The following is a 13,172-nucleotide window of genomic DNA, read 5'->3' as shown; positions in this document are numbered from 1 at the left end:
TAAATCATTTAAGTAGAAAAGAAGTAGTGTTTTCATATAGTTTGCACACTTCATGTCACATACAAGTCATTCCATTTATAAATCCATTAATTTAAATGTAAGAAAGATTTTGAATGGTTTAGAAGATCCATAATTCAAACAAATGTACTAGTTAATAAATTAAAAAAATTGAAATTGGTCTTTTTAGTCTTATGTTTACATTGAAATGTGAACAAAAAGAATTGTTTCTCAAATTAACACAAGTAAAGATTTTTTTTCAAACTTAACTGAAATAGTGTCAGATGGAAAATAAATAATATATTACTGCAGAATTGTGAAAAATGCATGATAATTTTTGGAAGGGATTGCTCAAGAGACTTGACATCATAGAGTAACTAGAATTCTTCAATAATTTTACTATGACTATTTTATGTACATGTACCTGTTTTTTCAAAATAACAAAATCCTTCACCTAGTTTTTATACGACCGCAAATTTTGAAAAAATTTTCGTCGTATATTGCTATCACGTTGGCGTCGTCGTCGTCGTCGTCCGGCGTCCGAATACTTTTAGTTTTCGCACTCTAACTTTAGTAAAAGTGAATGGAAATCTATGAAATTTTAACACAAGGTTTATGACCACAAAAGGAAGGTTGGTATTGATTTTGGGAGTTTTGGTCCCAACATTTTAGGAATTAGGGGCCAAAAAGGGCCCAAATAAGCATTTTCTTGGTTTTCGCACTATAACTTTAGTTTAAGTTAATAGAAATCTATGAAATTTTGACACAAGGTTTATGACCACAAAAGAACGGTTGGGATTGATTTTGGGAGTTTTGGTCTCTACAGTTTAGGAATTAGGGGCCAAAAAAGGGCCCAAATAAGCATTATTCTTGGTTTTCGCACAATAACATTAGTTTAAGTAAATAGAAATCAATGAAATTTAAACACAATGTTAATGACTACAAAAGGAAGGTTGGTATTGATTTTGGGAGTTTAGGTCCCAACAGTTTAGGAATTAGGGGCCAAAAAGGGACCCAAATAAGCATTTTTCTTGGTTTTTGCACCATAACGTTAGTATAAGTAAATAGAAATCTATGAAATTTAAACACAAGGTGTATGACCATAAAAGAAAGGTTGGGTTTGATTTTGGGAGTTTTGGTCCCAACATAATAAGGGGCCCAAAGGGTCCAAAATTAAACTTTTGTTTGATTTCATCAAAATTGAATAATTGGGGTTCTTTGATATGCTGAATCTAACTGTCATGACTGTGTATGTAGATTCTTAACTTTTGGTCCCGTTTTCAAATTGGTCTACATTAAGGTCCAAAGGGTCCAAAATTAAACTTAGTTTGATTTTGACAAAAAATGAATCAGTTAGGTTCTTTGATATGCTGAATCTAAAAATGTACTTAGATTCTTGATTATTGGCCCAGTTTTCAAGTTGGTCCAAATCGGGGTCCAAAATTAAACTTTGTTTGATTTCATCAAAAATTGAATAAATGGGGTTCTTTGATATACCAAATCTAACTGTGTATGTAGATTCTTCATTTTTGGTCCTGTTTTCAAATTGGTCTACACTAAAGTCCAAAGGGTCCAAAATTAAACTTAGTCTGATTTTAACAAAAATTGAAATCTTGAAGTTCTTTGATATGCTGAATCCAAAAATGTACTTAGATTTTTTATTATGGGCCCAGTTTTCAAGTTGGTCCAAATCAGGATCTAAAATTATTATATTAAGTATTGTGCAATAGCAAGTCTTTTCAATTGCACAGTATTGCGCAATGGCAAGAAATATCTAATTGCACAATATTGTGAAATAGCAAATTTTTTTTTAATTAGAGTTATCTTTCTTTGTCCAGAATAGTAAGCAAGAAATATCTAATTGCAAAATATTGTGCAATAGCAAGATTTTTTTTTAATTGGAGTTATCTTTCTTTGTCCAGAATCAACTTAAATCTTTGATATATACAATATACAATGTATATTCACTTTTTACTACCAACTGATAAATTAAAATAATCTTTACCATTCAGTGATAACAAGCAGTTTTTTTACATCTTAATATTTTATGATGTATTTAAATGAGTAGTTATTGTTGCAAACTCCATTAGAAATTTTAATTGAGATTAGTTTTGGAATAAGGGAAAGGGGGATGTGATTAAAAAAAATGGGTTCAATTTTTCTCATTTGAAATTTCATAAATAAAAATGAAAATTTCTTCAAACATTTTTTTGAGAGGATTAATATTCAACAGCATAGTGAATTGCTCTAAGAGAAACAAAAATTTTAAGTTCATTAGAACACATTCATTCTGTGTCAGAAACCTATGCTGTGTCAACTATTTAATCACAATCCAAATTTAGAGCTGAATCCAGCTTGAATGTTGTGTCCATACTTGCCCTAACCGTTCAGGGTTCAACCTCTGCGGTCGTATAAAGCTACGCCCTGCGGAGCATCTGGTTATTGTTATGAAAGATAACTTGTTATAAATGTTCTTGTTCATATATATTATTGTCATCTTGTAACATTATTTGTACAGTGTATATATTTTTGAAGGACTTCTTTCAAATTTAATTGTATTTTTCAGGTAACCATTTGTAAGTGCTTGTTAATTTATTTTTAAGCCACATGACTCTTTAAATATGAATATACTACTGTGGATTCATGATTGTACCTCTGTTGCCGATTTTCTTGATATAAGTATTAGGTAAACCATGTTACTGAATTATACATTTGCTCCAGGCTTGTTTGCAGATAGTCAAATCCTCAAAATCAATATCCACGAAAATACAATTTTTCTTCAATTCAAGAAAATTGGTACCAGGAAAATAAATGAATTCACAGTACAAACATATGGTGAATCTTAAATTTTATCAAAGAATGTTGAAATTTATCATACTGCATTTTATTACAAATAAATGTAATGCTCATGGGACTTGACGTAATTTTAAAATGACGGGCCAAAAAAAAATGTAACAAAAGAGAGGTTTTGGACCTGTTGAAATATTGATGACAAATTAGCCGCCATGCTGGTTTCAGGTATTATAGAATTTTCTATTGTGGTGATGATGGATTGTTAGGCTCTTGTGAAAATTTCAATACAATAACAATGAACTATTTATTGCTTCAAAGTTCATCCATCTATTGACCAATTGTCTTCTAGTGGTCTATTTTATTTAGATGGGTGTTAAAAATGTCAGCTGTTGAAATAAAAATTGCACAAAAGGACTTTCCTTGTGACTTACCAATTTATTTTTTTACTTCAATTTTAGCAGCTGTAGCTTAAAAAAAAATAAGCCACCTCCTTCAAAAGATAGTTGGTCAACAGATTGGTGATCAGTGATGCAACATCTTTGTAGTTAATTTTGTATTGGAAATTTGAGTTTTGGTGCCTACTGAGCATTGTTTATTAGATTTACTAGCAGGGGCGTAGCTAGGTATCAAACCTACTGTAGGCACAAGTCGGCAGGAGGTCTGGGGGCCGCTCTGCCCTGGTAGGGGGTTCAGGGTGTCGAAGCCCCCCGACGGAAAACGGTTTTCAGCATTTTAGTTGCATAATTTTGTGTACAAAAGGGGGTATAATCGGCAAATTTATGTATAGGCACGTGCCTAGTCGAGCCTTGAGTAGCTACGCCCCTGACTAGGGTAATATTTTTCTGTGAAAAGAAAATGAAATTTGATTTGATTGCAGTTGATATTTTAAGAAAATGCCTTGTGCTTATTGTCTAGTCAAAATTGCTTTGTTAAATGGAGCCAGACATTGAATATTGATTTATGTTGAAATGATGTATTTCTGTGTTGGTTGAACATAGCTGCGAGTAAAAAAAAACCTTGGGTATTATAATGTGATTGTGAGCCAGTCACGTTTGCAGCATTTGTTAAAATCCTTGGAGACATTTTACAATATTATTTGAAATGTTGACTAAATGAAAAGAAAGGAAATTTTTGGGACATTTCAATAATAAATGCAGTACTTCTAAGCAGTCTGTTTTCTTCAATTGTTGCTTATAAATAGCAAATTTGACTCTTAAAAAAACTATTTCCCCCCACTTAATTGATGATCATACCGATGGTATTCTGTTGACAACTTTTTAAACTGAATATAAAATGTAGATTGATATAGCCAATTACAATTTGAAATATGCTTAAAATGAGTAAAGTGAAATATTTTTATATATCTGTTCATTCTAAGGAAAAAAAGGTTGTACTACTCAATTATAAATGTGAAAATGTGTACAGTAAACCTGGCTACCAATTGTACAAACAAAATGAGATTTTATCAGCACCAAAAATGTTGGCAAAAAGATTGTTTCTTCATAAAGATAAAAAAAAAAAAATCATTAGAAAATTGTTTTGACCTCAATAATTTCATGTAGACACGTGTTTGTTTCTTTTTATGCAACATTTTCACAGAATATTGTATGGCAAACACCAGTAGATGTGCAGACTGGCTTTATTATCAAATGTGTTGCTGAATAATTGAAAATATAAAAACATGGGTCTGATTAAAATTTAAATTTCATCCATTCTGTGTTTGTTTTTCATTATTTTGGTTCTGCTCTTGCTTATGAACCTATATTTTGTATGTCTGACTCTCAGCCACTCTTCGGCCATGGCATTAAGTTGTGCTTGTGTTCCTCCTTCATCTTTTGAAACTAAACAGTTGTCAAATTTTTTTTTATTATGCCTGAAGATTTTAATAAGATTTTTTGGTACAAAATGTACTTATGTGTGTAGTGATGACTTGCATTTTAAAACCTTAGTTGATCTGCAATTTGGGACATTCATGTCATACAAGCTCTTCTCTTGTTGGTTTCACTTTATTTCTTCATACTGATAAGCTGGTGAAAATTATTTTGAATTGCAAATAAGATATTGAAACTGGTATACATCGTGAAATATTCAAAAACTTAAAACTTTTAAGTATTCAAGAAGAACTTTCATATGAAATCTTTTGTTATAATGAATTCTATACGTCTATTCTAAATATTTCAGTGCTTGCCAAATTTTGGCTTAGGTGGTCTAGTGCTCTTGTTGATTGTGGAAGGTTGAAGGTTTGAACCCTGGCCAAGTCCAACCAGACTTTGAAATTGATATTTGCTGATTCTGTAGTATGCAACATTTAGGAGTAAGAGCAATTGTTGATTGAGATATCTTTTAGAACAACATGAACATCAGCTAAATAACTAAAACCACATTTACAAAAAAATGACTTGCAGCAAAATGCCCTTAGTGTGTAGCTAAAGGTTATATCTTATGTTAGCTTGTTAGCTGAATCGTGAAGTTGTCAAGTCCTGAATAGTAGACTCCATCGACAAATAAATCTATCGTCAGTAGGACTGGTATACCTATCCTAATAAGGACTTCACGGTTCAGCTACCAAGCAAACTAATCGCAACCTAAAGATTCTACCTTTACCTACACACTCCATGCATTCTGCTATAACACACCATATCTGTGACAAGACAATCCATCAACCACTAAAATAAATTGGCCTCTATACAAATTTCTATTCTCTAATCTGTATGGTCAGAGAAACTACCAAACGATGTATTTTTAATATGACTTATACGGGGCATATAATTTTGATTCTACTAAATCATTGACCAACACAAAATACATCTACAAAGCGAATGTATATCATGCCTCCTCTTCTAGCTAACCAGACCTATGCTTGTAAAGTCAACAAAAAGTTCTAAATATGTTTTTATTCAATCAATAACTGATTTAAAAATAATGTCATGTACTACGATATCAACTCTCATGCAGTATGTAGCAAATACCTCCAGATATTCAATTTCAGAAATCGTAGTTTCGTCTAGGAATTTTGAGTATGTTGTCGGATAGTTTGCTCTTGTGTAGGGGATGTACTGACTACTGTGCTTTGCTGGGGTGAATAAGAATTTTAATGTCTTCTTTGTTGAATTAATTTGTTCTTTGGGAATGCCAACTGTACGTATTGGATATTTTCTTCTGTCGGAAAGGCTGTTGCATTATTTACATATCTATAATACTAAAATTACGAGGTCCAATTTGTCAGCCGTCATCACGTAAAAACGATGAATCAAAAAATTTAACTTTATATATAACTAATATAATACAAAGGTGAAGATTAAAAATTACACCACTTCAGGTTCTTTTGTTTTCCACGTAATTAATATTGCCAATAATTAAGAAGTTCCGGGTCGAGTCCGATACCGATACCAATAGTATATTCACTTGTTACCTATTACCTTATCTGTACGTTTCGCATCTGTCAGGCGCACCAACAAACAGTGTATTCAGGATTAATATGCTATATACACGGGTCATAATCACAGGGTTGACACTACTAAATTGTCAAATTGTTACCTATTGTATTTTAATCAGTAAGACTTTCTAAGATAACAATACGAATACTTACTGGACTAAAATAAGGCGTATAGGTACAGTTTTCAATTTGTTAACGGGCATGACGTAAAACATCGAATTCAACTTTATTTATAACTAATATAGGACAATGCTGTTGATTAAAAAATACTCCATTCCAGGACCTTTTGTTTTCCAAATAATTAATATTACCAATAATTGATAAGTTCCAGTTCGGCGGGTTCAAACAGAAAGATTTGAAAGCAGACGGAAAACTGTGTATCTTATAATCGGCATGACTTTATCAGATGACAATACGAATACTAAAATAAGGCTTGCGCATAGTTATATACTTTAATTCCGTCACGGACCCGCGATATCACGGGTGTGTTCTAGTTGAATATACAACCATGCAGGCTGATGCTTATTTTATACATTTACGCGATGCAAATAATGTCAAATAGAAAATGATGAAAAAATGTCTGTTCGGAAGTTACCTTTCTTAAAAAAAAAACGTTAAAGGCTGGATAATAATTTAAAATACTAACTTCAATGTTATGAGAGTAAAAGACTGGTTATATTAGTGAATGCTTATTCGTATCTATGTTGAATGGAATAACTGCCTATTAAATAATGTTAGCACGGTGGCATAACTATCTATTAAATGATGTTAGCTTAGGTGGCATAACTACCTATTAAATGATGTAAGCTTGGGTGGCATAACTACCTATTAAATGATGTAAGCTTGGGTGGCATAACTATCTATCAAATGAAATGATTTAAAATCATAAAATTGTTTGACATAATTAATTAGCGTGACTGATTAAAGCACAAGCTATAAATTGACGACTATAATAAATGACAGTACCTGACGACTGATTTGCTTTGACAAGAACCATTATGACTCGTTATGAGTAATGAACATAAGAGAGTATAAAGCAGGTAAAATGACAGGAGCAGCTCATTGTCAAAGTGTCTTCAAACAGTGATATACTAATTTTTATACCAATGGCTTATCAACAGAACGTTCCAACCAAGATGTCCTTCAGTGTTGAAGAACTATCAAAGAGCAGCAGGATTATGGATCCCGTCTGTACTGATGCAGTTGTCAACCATATACACGACATATATCTTCCTAATAGCAGACAGTCATGTATAGCAGATACGAACCATCCAATTATCATCTCGACTCGACGTCTACAGTCCAAGAGAAAACGACAAGACGACTCATTACATTCTGATGACAACAGTATCAGCTCTACAGATTCCGATTCAAGAGATTGTTCTTCACCTGGTTCCTCGTCCGACAATTCATCAAAGTCCGATCAACCAACAAAGAGAGCCAGAACTACCTTCACAAACTCACAACTGTTGGAACTAGAGCAATACTACAGTAACAGGAAATACCTTCAGATTGAAGATCGACCAGTGCTCGCCAAGAAACTCAAACTCAGTCAGCATAAAATTAAATGGTGGTTCCAGAATCGAAGAATGAAAGAAAAACGTCACATCAAAACTACTGCCTACCACGGTTCTCTAGAATTATCACAGTTCGTTGGTGTCGGCAAACCTGGTTCAAGAATAATGGAATTGAATAATAACATTAGTCAGCAGTCATACTCGCCGTACCCTATGTTTTCATCGTCTATGTGTGGTAGGTTACCGTGTGTGTATCCTGGTTATAGTCAGCAGTTCTACAGCAGCGTATCACCACAGACAGTGCAACATTACAGGACCTAAAATCAGCTGTTTAATATATATGTGCTTCAACTTTGTTAAAATATGTATTTGTTTGTTTTGTTAATTATAATGTGTTATTGATGTAGAAATAAAAGGAAATTAATATGTTGCTGCATTTGGTGTCTTTTTTCTATGATACTTGTTAGCCATCTCTTCCCAGAGAAAAATAAACACACAATAAAACACAAAACAAAACAAACAAAAACATAACAAAAACATAACATTTAACAAGCAAGACAGAAGTAAGAGAGCGGTTACTGTCGCATTTAAGATTTTGAATGTACATGAGCGCGCATTATATTTCTGTGAAAATAATAATAAAAGTTTACCCGAGTTGGTATTGATAATTTCTTGCAGTCAGTGTCCATTGTTAGTAAGCTTTATAGTAACGTTTATTTTCTATTATTGTAACCTTCCAAGACAAAAAAAAACAGGACATCGTTGTTTTACTGGAAATATTATAAAATATTGAACGATATTTCTATTTGTCTCCCCTATACGGAGTCGAAAAAGCAAGACTGTTTCCGGCGGCGGCGGTGGCGTCAATATTTTATTACAGATTGTGATTAGATTAGATCAAGGGTAACCACTAATGGTAAACTAGTGATATGTGGTTTGCAGTTGTATACGCATCAGCACATCTCATTTCAATGGATTTTTTTTTTGGCATACCCTCTTAGTCATGGTTTACTGACTTCGAATATTAAGCTTCGTTTACATGTTAACACATTGTGATAAGGTCAGTTTAATTGGGGACCAGTCCACATATGATAGTCAATGGTATTTGGTATGCAGTTGTATAATCATTGATACAGTTCAATTTCTTAGTGATCATTGCTTATTTGGTCATGCCTCTCAGTCATGGTGTGTTAACTTAAAATGAAACATTTGCATAGTTTACATGTTGTAATTGAGTCAGTTTAAGGGGGAAAACTTTTGTTAAGTCAATGATATATACGGTATGCAGTTGTATAAGCATTGGTACATCTCGTTTCCATTGAGATTATTTAGTCCGACTTCTTATTCATGATCTATTACTTTAAAACAATTTCATATATTAAATGTTTGAGTTTGATTACATCAGTTTAAGGAGAACCACTAAGAAATAATAATGATATACTATAAAATTGAGAATGGAAATGAGGACTGTGTTAAAGAGATAATACCCGACCATAGAACAGACAACAGCAGAAGGTCACCAAAAGTTCTTCAATGCAGCGAGAAACTCCCGCACCCGGAGGCGTCCTTCAGCTGGCCCCTACACAAATATATATACTAGTTCAGTGATAATAGACGTCATACCAAACTCCAAATTATACACAAGAAACTAAAATTAAAAATCATACAAGACTAACAAAAGCCAGAGGCTCCTGACCTAGGACAGGTGGAAAAATGCGGCGGGGTTAAACATGTTTTTAGATCTCAACACCCCCCCCCTAAATACCTCTAGCCAATGTAGAAAAGTAAACGCATAGTATGCGTGGTATGCAGTTCCATTAGCATTGGCATACATAGTATCTTATTTCCATTGAAAATCATATGAACCTATAACTTCAGTCATGGATCATTGATTCGAAATATTTTGCCTAATTTACGTGTTAAAGTATTGCAAATTTTGTCAAATTTAAAAACAGGCCAGACATATCTCTGTGTCAACAGATTATTAAGATGTAACCTTTATGTTAAGTTTCACAGAATGGTTGCATAAAGATAGCCACCAAGCGAAACTTGCAACATCGAGTTAAAGTTAACAGACAATCTCTAATAAAAAAAAGTATTTTGTTTCGTGGTGTGAACTTTAAAAATATCCCATTTGAAGGTCATTATGATGAAAAAATGGAGAATCTTAAAGGGACAACGCAACGAAGTTTCGCTTCAAATTTTCCCCTCATAGCGAACAATAATTTTTGTATTTTTATCAAAAATTCCTATTATGTATAAAGTAGATTTTCGGACTTTGATTGTGTTAGTAGACTCAAAATAAGATGTAATTTGATTGCCAATGAGACAACTCTCAACCATTACGGTTACACAGTGACACTAACAATGATGAATTAAGCAACCATAGGTCACCGTACGGTTTTCCAGAATGAATAAAACCCAAACCACGCAACAAGCTATGAAAGGCTCCGTAATGTTAAACAATTCAAAAGATAATGATACAACACAATAAACGAAAAACAAAATTATATACAACAACGAACGACAACCGCTGAATTACAGACTCTGGGGTTGGAACAGGTACATACAGAATGTCACAAGTTAACTTACCTGGACATTGGTGTACAATTTAAAATAAAAAGGTTTAAGCAGGACACTGCATGTAAAGCACTGATACGAGTACTCACATTTATTGAAAGCTAGTTCAAAGTCAATAGCAACTAATAAATAACTCGGGTTCTCTCAGATTACAGTATCAAGAAGTACACATCCAACGGATTTAGTTGACAGACGTCATAAACTGTACGTAAATCCTTACGATCTTCATTTGTTAAAAACGGCCAATACATGTTGGAAGTTGAATAATACTATTTATTTGGACACCAACCACCAGTATATACACTTTATATGTGCATTAAAACATACTAAAATTATATATAAAATTTAAAATATAGTCAAATACAATACTAGTAAAACAAATGTACAATACTTTGATATGTATAGCTGTGAATTTAATATTGATTTTGAGATTGAATATTAAATAGACAGAACTGGTGTGCTTTTTTTATGTTTTCGGTTGTCTGTTTCGACATTACTTGGTATTATAATAATATGTTCTTTTTAAGTAGTGCAGCTTTTTCGTGTTCTTTTTTTGTAAAACAAGACTAATCGTGAAATATTTTCCGAAAGAATGCAACACCAAGGGTTCCAAAGCAAGCTAAGTATTTCATTAAGTATCTAGTGTGTTAATGCCAAAAATCAGCTCGGGGGTTACCTTGTAAAAAAAATATACGGCCAGGAAATTTTGAAACGGTTGATTTATACAAATAAAATTCGATACTGTAAATAATAATATACTTACCAAAATGTTTATATTTTAGACTGTTTACTAGTAATTCATATTCTTCTCAATGTTAGCTAACTGGGTGGCATAACTATCCATCAAATGGATCTTAGCTTTGATGGCATAACTACCCATTAAATGATCTTAGCTTGGGTGGCATAACTACCCATCACATGATGTTAGCTTGGATGGCACAACAATCTATCAGCTAGAATGATTTAAAATCGTAAAATTGTTTGACATGATTAATTAGCGTGACTGATTGAAGCACATAATCTATAAACTGATTAGAGTAATTAATTTACTTAAAGCTTGGCTTGGCTTTGAAAGACCACTGAATTGTTTTGACAAGAACCGTTATGACTCGTTATGAGTAATTAACACAAGAGAATATAAAACAAGTAAAATGACAAGAGCAGCTCATTGTCAGTGTCCTCACACAGTGATCTACTACTAGTAATATATACAAATGGCTTATCAACAAAACGTTCCAACCAGGATGTCCTTCAGTATTGAAGAACTATCAAAGAGCAGCAGGATTGTGGATCCCGTCTGTACTGATGCAGTTGTCAACCATATCCACGACAAATATCTACAAAACATCAACCAGCCAATTACAGCAGATATGATTCTTCCGCTAACCATCTCAACGCATCGTCTGCGATGCAAGAGGAAACGACTCGATGACTCAGATGATAACAGTTTTAGCTCTACAGACTCCGAATCAAAAGATTGTTTGTCGCCTGGTTCGTCCTCCGACAACTCGGCCAAGTCCGATCAACCAACAAAGAGAGCGAGAGTTCCCTTCACAAACTCACAACTGTTAGAACTAGAGAGATACTACGGTAACAGCAAATACCTCCAGCTTGAAGATCGACCAGTACTCGCCAAGAAACTCAAACTCAGTCAGCACAAAATTAAATGGTGGTTCCAGAATCGAAGAATGAAAGAAAAACGTCACATCAAAAGAACCGGCTACCACGGTTCACCAGAATTATCACAGTTCGTTGGTGTCGGCAAACCTGGTTCAAGAATAATGGAATTGAATAGTAACTTTAGTCAGCAGTCATACTCACCGTTTCCTGTGTTCTCGCCGTCTATGTGTGGTATGTTACCGTGTGTGTATCCTGGTTATAGTCAGCAGTTCTACAGCAGCGTATCACCACAGACAGTGCAACGTTAAAGTACTAGTACTTAAAATGTGCTTAAACTTTGTTAAAATATGTATTTGCTTGTTTTATTTATTCTGATTTGTTATTAATGTGAAAATAAATGGAAATTGATATATATTAACGTGTCTTATTTAATACTATATTTCTACCCTCATCTACGAAAAACAAAACAAAACAAAACAAAACAAAACAAAACAAAACAAAACAAAACAAAACAAAACAAAATAAAACAAAACAAAACAACAAAACAACAAAACAACAAAACAAAACAAAACAAAACAAAACAAAACAAAACAAACAACAAACAAAAAAAATATTGCTTTTAGTCAGTGTCTAGTGGTGTTAAAGGGAAATTCCGCGATTTTTTACTTATCATCTAATTATGTTCATCTTAACATAAAAAACACATTTGCAAAGTTCTAAATTTATATTCCTTCTAATAACGGAGAAAATCAAGTATTTGTAACTTTTTTGGTTGAATTCTCGAGTGGGTCGTGACGTATTAGCCCGATTTATTGAATTCTGGGAAAAAATAAAATCTGTCTAACTCTTATAGCTTATCGACAATATACGTAATTAAAAGCGCACAGCTGACGAATGGTCGAAGTTATGAACCACATTATAAGAATGAAAGAAAATGAATATGCATATACCGTTTTGTATTGATTGAATTAAACTCCTATAAAATTATCTCTAGTAAATGTTTTTGAATAAATTTAATTAATTATTGTTGAGATTTTTTTCATAAAATATTTATTGAACATTTTTACTGATATTGAACTGAAAATATTTCAGTTCTATTTACCGTTATTGTTTTGATAATCATGTCAATGCAACTAATGTGTGAGCAGAGTGTGTATATCATTTTGTAAAAGTCACTGTATATTTCTCGGCTTGAGGTCAATTCGTTTACCTTGTAGCTATTTAGCCGC

The 13,172-nt window shown here is 33.0% G+C and overlaps 2 protein-coding genes across 2 annotated transcripts; both read left to right on the top strand.

The window, feature by feature from the left end:
* The first annotated feature begins 6,913 nt into the window (after positions 1 to 6,913).
* LOC139482801 (homeobox protein zampogna-like) lies at positions 6,914 to 8,120 on the top strand. Its single transcript, XM_071266855.1, has one exon. The coding sequence runs from the start codon at positions 7,333 to 7,335 to the stop codon at positions 8,062 to 8,064; it is 732 nt and encodes a 243-aa protein (XP_071122956.1). The 5' UTR covers positions 6,914 to 7,332; the 3' UTR covers positions 8,065 to 8,120.
* A 3,362-nt stretch (positions 8,121 to 11,482) lies between these two features.
* Positions 11,483 to 12,371, top strand: LOC139482800 (homeobox protein zampogna-like). Its single transcript, XM_071266854.1, has one exon. It carries the CDS (start codon positions 11,538 to 11,540, stop codon positions 12,249 to 12,251), a length of 714 nt encoding a protein of 237 aa, XP_071122955.1. The 5' UTR covers positions 11,483 to 11,537; the 3' UTR covers positions 12,252 to 12,371.
* The last annotated feature ends 801 nt before the right edge of the window (positions 12,372 to 13,172 follow it).

Source organism: Mytilus edulis, chromosome 7 (assembly GCF_963676685.1).
Source record: "Mytilus edulis chromosome 7, xbMytEdul2.2, whole genome shotgun sequence".
Taxonomy (NCBI): domain Eukaryota; kingdom Metazoa; phylum Mollusca; class Bivalvia; order Mytilida; family Mytilidae; genus Mytilus; species Mytilus edulis.
Note: the sequence above shows the minus strand (reverse complement) of the source record. Positions and strands in the feature narration are given on the sequence as shown.